The 17,274-nt window shown below is 41.2% G+C and overlaps 1 protein-coding gene across 1 annotated transcript in view; it reads left to right on the top strand.

Annotated features, from left to right (window-relative positions):
- The window catches only part of ARHGEF26 (Rho guanine nucleotide exchange factor 26), a 114,789-nt gene extending 98,097 nt beyond the window's left edge, over positions 1-16,692 (top strand). Inside the window, exons 13-15 of the mRNA XM_075937745.1 lie at positions 11,790-11,857; positions 12,384-12,488; positions 13,443-16,692. Of these exons, the coding sequence (XP_075793860.1) occupies positions 11,790-11,857; positions 12,384-12,488; positions 13,443-13,585 (316 nt within the window). The 3' untranslated portion in view covers positions 13,586-16,692. The remainder of the gene's footprint in view (positions 1-11,789; positions 11,858-12,383; positions 12,489-13,442) is intronic.
- Positions 16,693-17,274: the final 582 nt, after the last annotated feature.

Below are 17,274 nucleotides of genomic sequence, written 5' to 3' on the forward strand. Positions count from 1 at the left end.
TTGCTATTTTATTAATTTGTGTTCTTGACCATTACAGAATTATTTTGTTATATGCAGTTTGGGGGAAAAAAAAGCATCCTCAGTTGGTGGGAGTGTCGTTGAGTAGCTCGGTGAGCTCTTCATGCTGAGGAATGTCAAAGAAGCACAGCAGTCTCTCTCTCCCCTTGACTTCCTGCAGCAGCAGATTGCCTGCCTCTGTGTTCCTAGTGCAGGGCAGAACAGGAGCTTTCCAGCGATTTGCTCTTTGTTCCCCAGACTGAGCAGCTCACTCAGCTTTCAGATAGTTCTGGAGCTTTGAAAGGAGAAGGGGGGGCGCATACCTGCAGAGGAGCAAAGCTCAAAACATTGAGCAGCTTGATCAGGGCAGGCATTGTGGGATACTGGCGGAAGCCAGTTCTGTCCACGAAACAAATAGCATTGCCTACACTCACTGGCCCTTTGTTGACAATAAAGGGAGGGGAAAAGAAAAATGCTTCTTGTAGGGATGGAAGTTTTTTGCTGCTGTAACTGGATATTTTTCACGACAAAAGTCACATTTCAGAGTGTACGCTCTCACTGTTTTGTCAATGAAAAGCGGTTTTTGGCAACAAAACTTGGTAGCATGGATAAGGCCTAAATGTAATGCATTATTAATTTGAGAATACGCTCAACCAGTTCGCTTATGTCTGGTAGTTGCTAGATAGTTGCTAGCTGGTGTAATTGTAGCTTGTTCTTTCTGGGTCATTGCATTAGGTCTGTGAGGAAAAATCAATTGCTTTGTCAGCCACGGATGAGGAACAAGTAGAAAGAAATACTTCAGTATGGAAGAAAAGAAAAAAAATGCCACCTTGTATTGTGAGCTCAAAAACAGCCAGTTGTTAATAAGAATATTTATTATTATTATTATTATTATTATTTGCTAGATGAAAACTTGTTATGATTTAGGTAAAGCCCCATTGAAATTGATGTGTGTGAATGTACCTTTCAGTTAACATAAGTATATGCGTAAACTCCCACCTAAAATAAAATATTTGTGAACCTACCCAGGACTTTTGGTTGAGCATTCTTATGGGTAGGACAGAAGAAACAAAAGACTGAGTGAGATAGACAGCCTGCCTCAAGAAACAGCTGAAGGCAGACTATAGAAGATATCTGGGAAGAGACTTTTGATTCAGGGGTACAGGCTGGCAAGAATGCTCTTGGTGATGTGAGCAAAAGAAGCTATTACCTGCTGTTTGATTCCTTCTGTATTCAGAGAGAAAGTTGTTTGTGCATACATCCATGGGAACTTGCTGCCTTTTCTTCCAGCCTCTGCTACCAGTCGCAGGGCTGCGCTCCTAGTCCCTAGTCATGGTGTTCTGCAGCCACCTTACCTCTACCACAAAGCATCCTCCCCTTGTCCCTGCTTCTCTGTCTCTTTCCCTGAGCTTGAACACTACAAATGTGCAATTTGCAGTGCTCTAGAAGCTCTGGGAGGGTGGGGGAGAAATTGCTGTGTGGGGGGGGGCTGACTTTCCCCTTGAGTCTTCCAGCCTGGGAGCACCCACAGGGATGACAGACTACAGATGAGGTTGGACTATGGAAGTCGGGATCACAGAAGTCCAACTATTCCTGTTCTGTTCTTTCAGTCTAGGGTATCTGGCATGGGTCACTGTTGGAAGGCAGACTGTTGGGCTAGATGGACTTTTGGTCCGACTCAGTACGGCCAGCCTTATAATCTTATGCAGTGATGTACGCTTATCTGGGGAATAGCAGCACAGTCCAAAAAAGTGTATGGTTAGGAATAAGGAGGAGTTGTTCTGTTCCAACAAAGATATAGATTGTACTGCACTGCTCCAAGACAAGATTGATACTGGGGAAAACAACCCACTGAACAGCCACCTCACCTGTTACCATCAGCAAAAAGAGAAGAGGCATTATAGGCAGATCCTAGAGAAAATGTGTCAGAAAAACATACCTGAACCTTCAGCCAGCCTTGGGCCCTCACCTGTACCTCTGGTGAAGAAATAGGATGGTGGCAGTAAACACTGTGTGAACCATAAAAAAAAGTTAAATGAAGTCATTTTAACCCATTCTTATTCATTGTTATGAATAGATAATATCTTGGATGCTATTCCAGGTTTATTCTGGTTTTCACCCTGGATCTTAGAAGTGACTCTTGACAAGTAGAAGCGAATCTAAAAGATGGGAAAAGTTCTATCACTGCAGGACAAGACTTGTGGCAGTTTGAAGTGATAGCTTTTGGCTTGTGTAATGCACCAGCCACATTTTAGAGCCTTATGGAGTGGCTATTACATGGCATTATCCCTTCTTAGCCTGTCTCTTATACCTACATCATCATAGAACTGTAGAAATGTAAAGCTGTAAAGGACCTTGAGAAGTCACAGAATCCAGCCCACTGAGCTGAGGCAGGACCAAAGAAGCCTACACCGAACCTGACAGGTGTTTGCCCAGCCTATTTTTAAAAATCTCCAGTGAGGTGGATCCCATCACTATCCTTGGCAGCCTATTCCAGAGCTTAACCACCCTTTATAGTTAGACACGTTTTCTCCAATGAATCTCTCTTGCTAGAGCTTGGTCTGCCTTCCATGGACATGGGGAACAATTGATCATCTTCCTCTTTATAAACACTTAACATATTTGAAGATTATCATCAGATTTTCCCTCCCTTTTTTAATATTTCCTCATAGGTGAGGTTCTCCATTTTTTAAAAATCATTTGTGATGTTCTGTCTTGGGTATTCTAAAATGTGGTGTCCAGAACTGAGCAGAGAACTCCAGCTGAGTCCTCACCAGGAGCAAGTAGAGTTGGACAGTTACTGCCTGTGTCTTTCTTATGATGCTTTTGTTAATATATCCCAACATTGTATTGGCTTTTTTCACAGTGGCAATAGACTGTTGACTTGTTTTCAATTTTTGATCTACTATAACCCCAGATTCCTTTCAGCAGCCAGTTATTCCCTCTTTGTAATTGTATATATGATTTTTTTCCTTCCTAGTGAAATACTTTGTGCTTCTCTCTCTATTGAATTTAATCTTGTAGAATTCAGAATAATTCTCCTTTTTGTTGGTCGCTTTGAAATCTAATCCTGTTCTACAAAGTGGTAGTAATCCCTCCCAGTTTGGTGTAATCTGTACATTTTATATGCATATTCCACACTCCATTATCCAAGCCATTAATGAAAGTATTGAATAGTACAAAACCCAGGACTGGGTTTAGCCAGGCCCTTCAGGTATGCCCTCCCAAACTGACAGCAAACCATTGATAACTACTCTTTGGGTATGTTCTTTCAATCAGTTGTGCACCCACCTTATAGTAATTTCATCTAGCCTTACTAAAAATCAAAAAATATGGTATCTATTGCTTCCCCCATCCACTAAGTCAGTAATCCTACCAAAGAAGGAAATTAAGTTGGTTTGTTATGACTTGTTCTTGACAAATTCATGCTGACTCTTCCTTACAAGCCTATTGTCCTCCAGGTGCTTACAAATTGACTGTTTAACAACTTGCTTCAGGATTTTTCCAGTACCTTGTCATGTTGTATTACATTCCCTTTACTGTTTACCTCCAAGAACTCAATTATTCTTTCCTTCACAATTTGTGCATACAACCTATCGGGGTTCTATGTGTGGACCACAAGACACTTTATCATTGCTCACAACGCAGGGTTGCCAGATTCTGCTGGTTTCCATGCTCATAGTTTTATTTTACTACTGGTATTACTAAAGTGAAAAGCACGTTAAGCAAGGGCACGTGAAGTGATTTGCCTGCTGATTTCACACAACATTGACTGTGAGAGCTGTGCGCTCCCTCTGTATCCAATCATAGCACTGCTATAGTTCAGGCAGCACACCCCTCAAATTCTAGGCACCTAAGCACAGTTATCTTGTCCCAGGAGACTATCTTGGTTAGGACAATCTTGTGGCCAGCTTGGAGGCCCACTAGGTTGCCCATCACTGTTCTAAACCCTTGTATACTATTGAGGTCGGACTCACAAGTCTGTAATTGTCCAGGTCACTTCCCCCCTTTCTTAACTATAAGTAGGACATTAGCTGTGTTCTAGACATTAGTTATTAAAAATCTAGTCATGTTATTAAAAATCCTTGCTACTGAACTGCAATCTCATGTGCTAGCTCTGAGTAGTTTGAGATCAAAATTATCCAGTCCCCCCGCCCACCCTCCTTTTGCATTAAGGTCTTCAAGGAATTTTTGCCTTACCTGTGAGAATTACCATCTCTAGACATTCATAACGATCAGCTATTCTGCCTCCATAGCCATGTTCCATGTACCTGCCTTACTGAAAACCTTACTGCAAAGTGTTTATTTAGTCTTAATATCCTACATAGATTACCACTCTGCTGCGCTGCCCTCCCAGCCCACTGCACATGGCTTCTCAGCGATAGCAGGAAGCAGAGCGCCACAGCTCCAGGATGCTCTGCTTCCTGTCCCCATGGAATAGCGAGGCACAGTGGGCTGGGAATGTGGCATGGTGGAGCAGAGCAGGCTGACTGGCCACTTTGTTCCTACCACTGTGGTGAATGGGGGGAAGGGGGGCAACCTCCTGATGTTACCCTGCACCTGACCCTTGGTAATCCCCTGGCTCGGGGAAGAGGAAAGGGGCAGAGCAGGGGGCAGGAAGGGGCATGGCATGGGAAGCAGGGGTAGGATTTGAGGCCGGGGTGGGGTGCGGTGGGGGTGGAGCAGAGTTTGGGCCTGTGCGGGAGGTTGCCTTGAACCCCACGCCTGGGACATGGTGAGGTGGCCACAAGTCCCACATCCCCTTGGGCACGGCCCTGACTAGAACAAAGATGATGAGATTGCAGGAATGGATCTGAGAGCCACAAGAAACTTCCTAAAGAGAGGCTCTTGATATCACATTAGCAATCTATGTGATTAGAAAATCAACTGGCAAACACAGCCACTCTATTATCCTCCTCCTGACACCACAACTTTTGGGTCACAATAGGAAAACCTTGGAATTTAGAGATGAAATATTGTATAAGACATAGGTGGTCAAATGTACTGATCCTCTGAGCCACATATGACAGTCCTGAGGAGTTTGAGAGCTGAGGCACAGTTGCTGGGGTTTGAGGCTTTGGTCCTGTGGGAGGCACCCACCGAGTCTCAGGGCTTCAACCCCACACCCATTGAACCCTAAGCCTCCCCTCACTGGGCAGAAGCCCCTACCCCATCATCTCACTGCAAAGCAGTGGCCCTGAGCTCTCCTCCCCTCTCCCCCCACAGTCTGGTAGGTGGAGAAAAGGGCAGCTGTAGGGGACTCCTCAAACTACACATTAACTGTAAAAAAGCTGCATTTGGCTCACAAACGACAGTTTGGCTACCTCTAGTATTGGAGTTGGGAGAAACCACCAGGTGAGGGGGGTGAACTGCCCAGGTACTTTTGCTGAGTATTGTTTTGTGTAGTAAAGCCAAAGAGACAGAACTACTGAAAACAGAGGCTATGTCTACACTTGTGGCTTCTTGTGTGAGAAATATGCAAATGAGGCTAAGCGTGAAATATCAGAGCCTCATTTGCATAGCTAATGAGCTGCCATTTTTGCAGAAGAGGCTCTTGTGCCAGAAGGAGCTGCCTCTTCTTGCGCAAGAAAAACCCTCTTGTGCAATGCCATTACGCTGATTATTTTCAGGAATAACGGCATTGCACAAGGGGGGTTCTCTTGCGCAAGAAGGGACAGTGTAGACAGCTCCTTCTGATGCAAGAGCCTCTTCTGCAAAAATAGAGGCTCATTAGGTATGCAAATGAGGCTCAGCATAGCCTCATTTGCAGATTTCTTGCTCAAGAAGCCACGAGTGTAGACATAGCCAGAGAGTGCCTGAAAGCAAAGCCCTGGCAGAAAGCCAAGCTGTGTGTGTGTGTAGTCCTGTAAGCAATAGAAGCTGTTCCCTGCTGTTTGATTCTGTCTGTGTTCAGAGACATAGGACTTTGCAAATAAACAAAACTGCATAAAAGGCATAGCTAACTATCACCAATTTCTCTTCCAAACTGGAATATCCACAGGGCCTCAAACTGTGACCAGCCACTTGGGTCAAAAAAAGGAAAACAATATCCATCAAGTGCCATTCATCAGAAAATCTCAATGTGTTTTTTATGTATGAAAAGTTCATTTCTTGCATGTTCTTCTTGGGATAGTTTGTAATGCACCTGCCACCAACTACAGTTATTTAAATTAAATATCACTTGGAATTAGAAAAAAGAAACACTTTTTTTGTCTTTATTTCCTAGCTCACCTGCTTGCCGCACTGGCTTCCCACATAGAAATAATCAGATTCTACAGCTTATTTGAAAGTTCCAGAGAAGAAGCATTTCAGCTTTTGCTCTTTGTTCAAAATATTTACCCTTTGAATTTATAGTTGGAATAAATTTAGAAACATTTTCTTGTCTAGATGGCATGTGCACCGACCATTGCACGCTCTGTTGTTTCTGCATACAATGCTGGGAACTGAGAGATTAATGTAAAGGTTAGCTTCTTTTTAGAGCACACTCAATTACTATTGGTTAGATCTCTGACCTGCCTCAGGAAGATAATTGTTTGCTTATTAAAAACACCAACAACCCAGTTATAAAAATGGAAAATATGACTCTGTAAACAGTATTTTTTCATTTTTAAAAACCAAATTTAAATTAAATGCATTCAAAGTCTTTTGCATACACTTTTATTAGATTTAGTGGCATATTTAAGTTTAGGATAAATTTACTTCTAATTAAATTAACTTGTATCAACATACACTAGAATTAAGTTGATTTAAGAGTGTCCACAAAGCTTTTTGCATCAAACCAACTAAACTGATTGTAAATCATACCTCTAGTGTGTATGCAGGGCCTCATATAGAGAAGGCCTTTTCCCCCTGCTGTCCTATACTTTGTATTATTTTTCACACCAGTGCAAAGTGGGTGTAGAATGCTACCAAATCAGAATGGTAGAGTTTTTCACTCCTTTGCATAGCTGTAAATGACTACAGAAGTTAGTGGACAACCAGGCCTAGAGTACAGAATTTCAAATGATGAAGCAAAGATTCGGTATTCCTAGACCAGGTGCTCATCTTGCAGCTAGTGATCTTTCTCTCACTTTTGTTTTAGTTGTTGGTATTTAATCAGCACTTACTAACTTGTTTATGGAGGATAACAAGCAAGCTGATAGCCATTCATATATAGAGAAGGAAGGAGTATTTGTGATGCATTCACTTTTTAAAATGTTAAAATTATTTCTGTATTCCAGAGGACAATAAAAATATTCCCCTGCAAAATGGCCTAAAGCCTACATTGGGGGGGGGGGGAGGAAGGTTCCATGACATTATCTTTTCCGCCAACAAGTGCATTTAAGAGCTGGTGGGAAAAGTGGAGTGGTAGGGAACAGGAAACCATGGAAAATTTCTACTTATTTGCAATAAATAAATAAATAAATAATCATGCCCCCAGACCTTTAACTGAAAACCAAAAACTTGATTTGAAATGCTGCTAGAGTGCCTCATGGCAGTTGTAATTCAGATGCCTGCCTCAGACTCTTCTTCCTTATGGGACAGGCTCCACATCAATCTTCATTCCTCTCTTGATGAGACATTCTTGTGCCTCCTGAGATTTCCATTGTCATGGTGCACCATGACAGTTGGAGTTTCACATTGAATTTGGCCCATAGAGCAGAATGAGGATACGAAGTACGGAAACTATAAATCCTACAAGGCACAATGGCAGCATTTCCTAATCAAAATTGTTCGGTTTTCCACTGACATTTTTCACTAAATATTTTTTTTAGGCAAAAATCCAATTTTTCATCAAAAATAGTGTCATCAGAAAATTTTCAACTAACCCTACTAACATCCCATTAACTTGCTGAATGTAATATACAGTATTAATATACTATTTAATATAATATCTAATGTTTGGTTAAATTCTCTTAACTTATCCTTTGTCCCCTATTCTGGTGTGCCTGGCAACCACTAATCATCAGGATTAATTAATAATCAGGATGTAATAACCTTCAAGTAAATCATGTTGTCCTTGAAGAATCCTCTTTCAAAGCTGAAGAATCCTGACAATTTATGTACAACTCCATATTCCATGAATCCTCTTTGTTTTCCTATTCTGTGTTCTTAATCAATGCTTTCTTTAAGTAAAATAATCTAAACACTATGCCCCAAAGATAGTATAACCAATCTATTGTATACTTAAGAGTGTGTGTCTCAGTGTTTGTCTGTCCTAAATGGTAAGAACTAGGACCACCAAATTTGGTATACAGCTTCCTCTTACTATAACTTGAAGCAAGATTAGGGTTTGGTTGTGCCAGAAAAATGGGATGTGCCTGGAATGGGACTGCTTCTCATAAAACTATACAGAAAAGAGAGCCAGGTGAAAGTGTCCCTCCTTTACAGAACCAGGGATGTAAAATCCAATTTAATTGGCTAACTGGTTAAACATATTGTTTAATCGGTTAACTGATTAAAGGGTAGGGTGGGCAGGGGGGCTGCTGGGCTGTAGCACATCCCTCTGCCTCCCTGCTGCAGGCAGGAGGTGCACTGGCATCTCAGTTGGAACAGCCCCTGCTTGTGGGGAGCCTGGGCTCAGTTCAGACAGGGGCTGCTTCAGCCCGGCCAGAGCAGCTCCTGTGTGTGGTGCGCCCATCTCCCCCGTGGGGCTGTAGCAGGAGCTGCTCCAGCCCCCAGCAGTTAACCCATTAAGGGTGAGAATTACTGGTTAACTGGTTATACATTCACATCCTTACCTGGGACTACCTAGCTAAGGGTGTGAAAAGTTAACCCATGAAGGCTGGAGCATGTCAGGTCTGTGGCTAGTGGGGAGGGGCACTCCAGGCTAGATATAGCAGGCAGGGCAGAGTGCTCCAGTTGGCTGGGCTGGAATGGGTCTCCCTGCCCACGTCCAAGTTAATTGGTTAACTGGTTAACCATCAGGTTTAACCGATTAACCAATTAAACAGGATTTTACATCTCTAGCTCTGAGCCTCCCACCCCCCAACCTTCTTTGGGGGGGTTCAAGCGTCTCCCCTTCCCCCGATTCCTACGGGACTATTGCTAGCTGTTCCCCTTCATTAGGGTAGTGAGGGGAAAGTGCACAGTTTGCTGCATTCCTCACTCTGGTTGGAGAGCACAGGGGGCATACCAAACTGGACTGGCCCCTGCCAGGGAACATGCACCCTTCCCACAGTAAGGTCCATTGCAGCTACAGTGGCCATGGAGAGGCATTTCTCACCTGGCCCCAAACTATCAGGGAGCAAGGGAAAAGTACTTGAATTCTGTGCCTCTGATTCCTAGCTGGTGAGGGGAGAGGTCAGAGGAGTAATTCACGAAATACAAGTACTTTCCCCTCACTCCCTGATAGTCAGGGGAATTGGAAGAAAAGCAAGCCGCATTCTGGTACTCATGACTGCTCTCCCGAAATGGTGCCCTTAGCTAGTCCTGTCTCCCTGGGGCAATGTGCATACTGAACCCCTCATCCTTAGCCCCACCTCAGAGCAACAATTTAAGTTAAGCATGTACATTTTAATTTTCTTTCAAAAAAAAACCCAACTATTTATGGATCCGAGAAACACCCGGTAAATCTTCTAGTGCTTTATAAGGGGGAGTACAATAGTGTTAGATTTTTACTGTGTAACTGCCACTTGATTCGAGCTAGCATCCTGTTAGGAGGGTATAATGGAAAGGCCTTGTGGGACAAGTTGTTCTAAAGGGGGAATTTGCACATGTGGAGAGAATAGCCATGCCTAGAATATGGCATGATTGTAGTAGCACAAAGTAGTGCTCAATTGAGAAGTTTGGGAGGGGTACAGGCAGCAAGATGGGGATCTGGAAACCATCATCACCAGAATGCAAGCAGTGACAGAATGGGGTCCCAAATCAAAACTGAATCTTGGGGCTCTGGTTCGTATTAGCAATTGTTAAGCCCCAGAATTTGGAGATGTTTGCAGAACAATTGAAAGGGGAACCAACTGTAAGGCTTAGGTTCCAAACACCTCCAAGTTCGCATCCAGGAATTATGTTTCATCATCACTATCTTTACTCTGAATTTTAGAATGTTAGAAGATGTTTTTAGCAGCAGCATTTAAAAAGACTGGAAGGAAAAAAGATGAGATTTCAAGGTGACATTCTCTTTTCTGGTGACCAATTCAAACTGCCTTTACTCTTCTGTTTTTCAGTTCTCTTGCTTTCTTGCTCCAGTGTAAACGGTTTTTGATACTCTGAAAATACTGTATTAGTTGACGCTTGTATTAGTCTGAGCACGTTGCCAGTTTCATGCACGTATTGGTTCATTTAAAACATGGGATGTAAAAGCTTTTGATCTTTTTCATGTACAAGTAACTGTTTTCAAAAGTAATTTTGATTTTAGATTTTAAAAGCACTCTCACCTTCTACTGAGATTCATTGAGGCAGACAGCAGCGAAATGAGGACAGATACATGAATGGAATAAACTGGGAGGCTCAGCTTGCAATGTCTATTAAACTTTAGTATGGAAACACAGTGCTACCTGCCATCATCCATACTCTCCTAGTCCAAAGTGGGCTGCTGGGTCTAAGCCAAAAGAAGCTCCACGTTGCCCTCTCCCCAGATAAATCCTGGGAGCTGGGGAGTGCTGGCCAATCAGTACCCCTCTCCAGTTAGCTGGCCAATGATTGAGAGAGACTCTGGCAGGGAGGAGCAACCTGATGTCCCTCAGCAAGGGGTTTCTTGCTAGTTGCTGGGACTTGCCTTTCACTGTGAACCCTATCAAGTGCCCCCTCTCCCATTGAGGCAAATGGGTGCCATTTCTCTGCATGTGAGAACCCTTTTAACAAGTCAAATGGATTAGTTTAACTGGGATGAAACACACACATGTTGAACTGTATCAAGCCATAATGTGTCAATTTCAGATCTCAGTTTGTCAAAACCCGAATCCATTTCGATTACATTATTGTGAGTCAGCTGTTGATTGGGTATCTCTTAAATACTCTTACCATTTTTCTTCATCTCCTATCCATTACCTCTCTTTTAGCCCCATCTCACTCCTGTCACCCTTCAAAAATTGTTCAGTTAACAATTTGTTCTTTGAGGAGAACTGTGTGATGCTTAGAATGTGTCCTACTGATAATTATTTCTCTGCCCATCTCTTCAGAAATATTGAGATATTCTAGCTGAAATCAATTATGTTCTTTCTTATCCAAGGTTAAGTTCAAATGATTAATTTGTAGCACAGTTCTTCTCTGGGATGCTTATGGCATATTCTGACTTCCCAAATGAGCACCTCCAATGACAGAACTTGGCCCTGTCAGAGCACGTTTGATTTTTGTAAGGAACTTCTTTTCCTTTCCAAATATACATCCAGCCATGTCCTAGGTACAGGAAAACTGAAGTATTTGTGTCTGCTTACTACCCATTTCTGTGACCTGTGTTGTTAGACTAGTAATTAACATTGAGGCCATTAGTTACAAATACTAAGATAAAGCTTACTTTAATGATACATAACTAAAATAATGAAAATTGCACAAGAGCCCACACTGTTTGGATAACTTTCTTAAGACTGTTCCCAAATATATAGAGTGCCATTCTGCTTCTTTATTAGAATGGCACTTCTGCTAAACAATCTGTTATTGGTCATTTAATAAGTTTCATTTTACTTGAATAATGAAGTGTTTACAGGAAAAGATGTCATGTTTTTGACTAAACTTTTTTTTTTTTTAGTCCTTTTTTTATCTGGTTTCTTCCCGTGAGAAAGAGGAAAGATTTAAATCTAAGGCCCTGAATAAGGTATAATCTCTAGCACTAGTGATCAGGTGTCTTGAAAACTGAATTTATTTGTTTGCAGGAGTGAAAGAGCTCGCTGGATTACTGCCCTTGGACAGAACAATGACAGACAGAATGCAGACAGAACAAGTAAGTGAGAGACAAGAAGACTTTCCCAAGACTTGACTTGAAAACAGAAATCAGCTGCCTCTCAGTGGATAACTTGATTAAATGCAGACTGTAAAAGTAAATATTTCTTTTGAAAAACAAATTATCCAGATTTTCCTTTGAGATATTCCTTTTGGTTTAACATAGCCCTTATTTCTTGACCTTCTGTGCATGCAGTTTTTTCCTGAGGAAGTTCTTTCAGGGTGTGGTACAAGGAGTTATTTTACTTGCATTCATTAACACAGGTTTGACCAGTTGTACCAGCCTGTGAGTGGCTAGGTTGAGAATGCTAGCTGATTTTATGTCTGACCCAAATTGTTTGTGAGTAGCTCCCCAAGTGGAAAACCAGCAAGTTAATGTGCTGCCTGACTGAGATTACTTGGATTGTTTTATTTTGGCACATCCTAAAATGAGATGTTAAAATGACTTTTTTGTATGTTTTAAATAGAAGGATATTCAGTTTCTTGTACCGCATCATGTGATTCAGTATATCCTATTTCTTTCTCAGCATTGACACAGGTAGAGATTGTCAGAACTTACACTGCAAAGCAGTCAGATGAACTATCCCTTCAGATTGCTGATGTGGTTCTGGTCTATCAAAAAGTGAATGATGGTGAGTAAGTCTTTTTGCAGTTAGCTACCACCAAGATAGATTAGTTAAGCTGGGAAAGAGAGCCATAGAGAATTCAGGTTTCCATATACTATCTACTCCACAAAGAAATGGGGTGTCAGCCTAAAAAAAACACCATCGGAACCATAAATTTAGGCTCAGGTTCTTGAAAGATGGCCTCTGTTTATGCAGACATTGTGGCCGCATTCAAGTAAATTCCATCCCACTCAGAGGATTTGACTAGATAATTAATTGCAGGTGTAACAATGTGGGTGTAATTTTTTTCCCATGAGCTATGAGTCCATAATGAAGAAACTGGGTTAAGATCTCTATATTTGCTGGTTTGTCTGACTACTGCACAAATGCAAGATATTTACATCTTGTGCTGTGCTTCAGTAGAGGGTGGCTCTCTACGGGGATATAACGTTCCAGCATATGAAGTGGGGACTGTCATTTGTTACAGAAATGCTTGTCATGTTTAGGAGCCCAACCTGGTTGTTGCTACTACAATAAAAATGTTAATTACAACATTGAAGCCATAGCCTGCAAAGATACTGAATGCAGTCAACTCCCAGGAGCTTCAGTGGGACTTGAGAATGCTCAGCGCCGTGCAGAATGCAATCCTTCATTTAGTCCAGTTGTTCACTGCCACAAAGAGTGTCTGTCTGTCTGTGTCTCTCACACCCCTCCCAGACTAATTTGTTTACTTTTCTGGGATCCAAAGAAGGCATAAGCCTGTCAAATATACTGTATCTGTGCCATCTTATTTTTACTATTCCTAATTGCATGCTCAATGTTTCCAAATAATGTAGCCTGTCTGTGCCTTATAATTTACTCATTGTAAATATAGCCATTTTACAGATGCAATGACAGGCTGTATGTACAGGAGTCACCGTAATCATGCCACACGGTATCTTATACATGTATTTATTGTTTCATCCCCATTCTTCCTTGCAGGTTGGTATGAAGGTGAACGATTGCGGGATGGTATGAGAGGTTGGTTTCCAATGGAGTGCGCCAAGGAAATCACATGTCAAACTACAATTGACAAGAACATGGAACGTATGGGACGCTTGCTTGGACTTGAAACAAATGTGTAGAATCCCTGAGATCTGTTTTATTTGCTGCAGAATTTGCACTAAGGACCCTCAACAGTGGCTTGATTTGATGCTTGTTGTCCCACTACAGCTGTAGTGTGGTAGCTGTGAATCATAGATTTGTAAAATTAATGAGGGGAGGAAGGGTCTGTGGGGGGGAAATGCATCTCACTATGTGTATCTAGAATATTTTAAATTAAACATCTCTGAAAGGTAAATGGACTCTTAAAGGTCCCACAACAAAATGCAGGTGACATCTTTAGATAGTCCCCTCTTTCTTGTTTTAGAGTGTAAGAAAGTTAAGTGAATCCTGATCTGAGCTAAGGTCTTCCCTGCACTGAATCCTACCTGGGAATGTGCGGTAGCCTCTGGAGAGCAGCTCCACATACCTGTGGCTTCACCTCCATTTGTCTTTACCCACTCTCCCCACTTTCACTCACACACACGCACACACATACTCTCTTTCTCTCTCTCTCTCATTTTGTTTTTTCGGTAATTTAAAAACCCTTGACACCTTAGCTTCCTCTGGACAGGCCAACCACTAGTCACCCACAAACGTGTTGACCTGCAAGCAAGCAGCAGTAGCAAACTAATATTTGGGAATTTCCCACTCCTCAGGGGAAAGTTGCAGTTCTGTGTTCCTAACACCTGATGATGTTATGTGTGTGGATAAATAGGAGCTATCTAGCCCCTCCTCTATCCTAAATTGGAACCCATGAGCACCTACTGTATAAGGTACTCCTTCCTCAATAGACTCCAGAGAAGATGGATACCAAGAAAAAAGAGGCTCCACTGAGTTAAGAGTGCAGAGTTCTCTACTTTTGTAATATAAGAGTATCCTTCAGTTGGGTCTTCTCTTTCTCCTTGGAATCTATGTATCTATCTCTCTATGTATCTAACCTCAGTGAAGGGTTTTTATAACATGAGATTTCCTATTGGGTTAATCCTTTAAAACCTTAGCTTCTTGGACTTCCTCCCGCTCAGTGATGGCTTCTCATTTCACACACATTTTTTTTTATAAAAGCAATGATTAAAGTACCTCTGTTTCAGCTAGCAAAGCTAATGTGTTCTCCAAGGATTGGAGGGGGTGAACCCAGAACAGTTTTCTTTCGGTCTTTTTCGTTGATGATATTCAAACAACTCAAATTTTTGTTTCCTTCCAATGTTGCTTCAGTGTTCAGCTGGGAGGGTTTTTTCAAAGCAAAAAGTATGTAGTGAACTTCTAAAGTGAGGGGAAGGAAGCTTGGTTTTCAAAGTTCCGGCCTCCATTCCCAGAACAGATTAGTGTTACAGTATGTCTTCTCTTCTAGCTGAGGTGTGATTCACAGCTTAAGGGGACTTAGGCTAGTTCCTGTTGATCTAGCATAGTTGTTATAAAAAAAAAAAAAAGAACGTAGTCCCAGCAGCAGGATGGGCTAGCCACTCTGAGTGCACACTCGTCAATGAGAGGAGGGATTGCCGGAATTTATCCAATAGTGACTAATGTTTTGTCGACTTTGTCTTGTTATTCTAAATCGTCATTTGACCTCCTGATTGGAGACTCCATAGGGCACGTGATGGTGGGAAAGGGAATGATAGGAGTTCCCATTAGGGCTGCTGAACATGTTCTCTGTCTTAGAGAGTGCCTGTCATGACTGCACTTTAAGCATCACTGGCCCAATTTTGCCTTGGAATTTCACAGGAGAAACAACCTCTTAATGTTGTCTGACCAAAATGCACTTGTAAAACAGGCAATAATTTTCAATGCATCTTTTCTGTAGCTATGTATTATGGTTTGCACATTGTATGTATTATAAATATGTTAATCCTTTTAAGACAAAGCTGCTCATTCAGCAGGGTTGAATAAATGTTAGCACAAAAAATGAGGTAAAAACTAATAATAGAAAGGCTTTCTGCTTGTAACATTTTCACTCCATTTTTGGAGGGGCTGCATGCTGTAATATACACTTTAATATGTCAGAGGTTTGTAAATAAATGTAATGTTCATAAGGTATCCATGTAACAATTACACTTAAAAATATATTAGAAGAGCAACAGTTTTGTATAAAGTAATTTGAGGATCCCCAGCCTTGGAAGTTTTTGGCACATGGTGAATTAATTTATAAGTCAACTGATGAAACAGTAATGAGCATACTGTTATCTTTGTAAATTGAATGAAGTCTTATTTAACATAGGTAAAAATACTGCTAATTTTTTAACAAATTAAAAAACTTTACTGTAAATAGCCAGATGTTTAACAGGGTAACTGAATTTTGTTCAGGTTTTTAAATATATTTTATATTTTTTCACATCATTCTAATGTTGTATAAATGTTTCCATTTCTCCTTTTACTGGGTACAGGTCTGCAGGAATTAGACATCAGTGACCTTGTAGGACAACAATCAATAAAAATGCTTTTTAAAAACTTTACTAAAAAAAAAAAAAAAGCTTTGGACTTTTACTGGGAAAATACCAAACATCACATTTAAATCCTTGTGGTCATTTTTTGTTCTTGCTAAAATTAGTTGTGCTTTTTTAAATATTTGTTTTTATTATTTAATATAGAAGATTTACAGGATCGGTCGGCAAAGGCTTCCCCAGCCGACAGATCTGCGTCTAGACTGCAGCGCTGTGTTGGATCAGCTGATCGTTGGCACAGCGTGGCGGCCATGTTTATTTTAATGAAGCAGGGATTATTTAAATCCTCGCTTCTTTGACTCTGCCAAATAAACTAATTTACATGGCTCCATTGACGGAGCCATGTAGTAAGCCACACTGTTTGTCATGTTGAGGCTATGCCGTTAGTTTGCTGGTTTGCAAAAGCCAATGGTAATCTTGCTTGTTTATGAAAGCTTGTGTGAAATACTTCTCTATTTGCTTTTAACAATTCAGGGGAGATAAAAGCTTTCTGTTGCATTTTTAATTTGTGTTTGTTTAAATAATTATTAGCAAATAAATTAGATCTTTATATATGCAAAAAATGAAGCAGTACCCTGCCTTTTAAACTATGCCCCATAAGCAGTAATGTACTTTTAAAATGTGTGTCAGGTTGTTCTTTTTTAAAACCGAGATTCATACTGTTGAGAAATTGCATCACAGTACTATGTTTCTTCCATAAAGTAAATTTCCTATCAGCACTTGTAAGAATTTGTTCATTCTAAAACTTTTTTCTCTGCATTGCAACAATTTTACATTCCATGCATATAGAATTTTGAGTATTTTGTCATTTAAAAGCTGGCTTTCATAATATATTTATGAACCAGAGTAGGAGTGTAGGTGCAAGAAAAACTATTTATTAAAATATTGTAATATAAAGTCATTCACAACAAATAGCAGGGGAAGTTGCACATCACCAGCATAGAAGAAGGGTATGCTGCTAGTTTGTCAGAGTGGGAGCAAGGAAGCAGCTTTGGTTGCGGATAACACATGCAGGTATTTTCATAGGGATGCTCTTCTTTCTTTATGGGTGCGTCTAGACTTGCCAGCTGTCTACACTGGCCGCTTGAATTTGCACAAGAGCACTGACTTTGTAATGTATAAAATCAGTGCTTCTTGCGCAAATACTTTCCCATTCCCGCTCAGGGATAAGCCCTCTTGCACAAACATACTTGCGCAAGAGGGCCAGTATAGGCAGGCACCTTAATTTTTTGCGCAAGAAAGCCAAAAACGGCCATCGGAGCTTTCTTGCGCAACAGCATGTCTAGATTGGCACG

The sequence above is a fragment of the Pelodiscus sinensis genome, chromosome 10 (genome assembly GCF_049634645.1).
Source record: "Pelodiscus sinensis isolate JC-2024 chromosome 10, ASM4963464v1, whole genome shotgun sequence".
NCBI classification, from domain to species: domain Eukaryota; kingdom Metazoa; phylum Chordata; order Testudines; family Trionychidae; genus Pelodiscus; species Pelodiscus sinensis.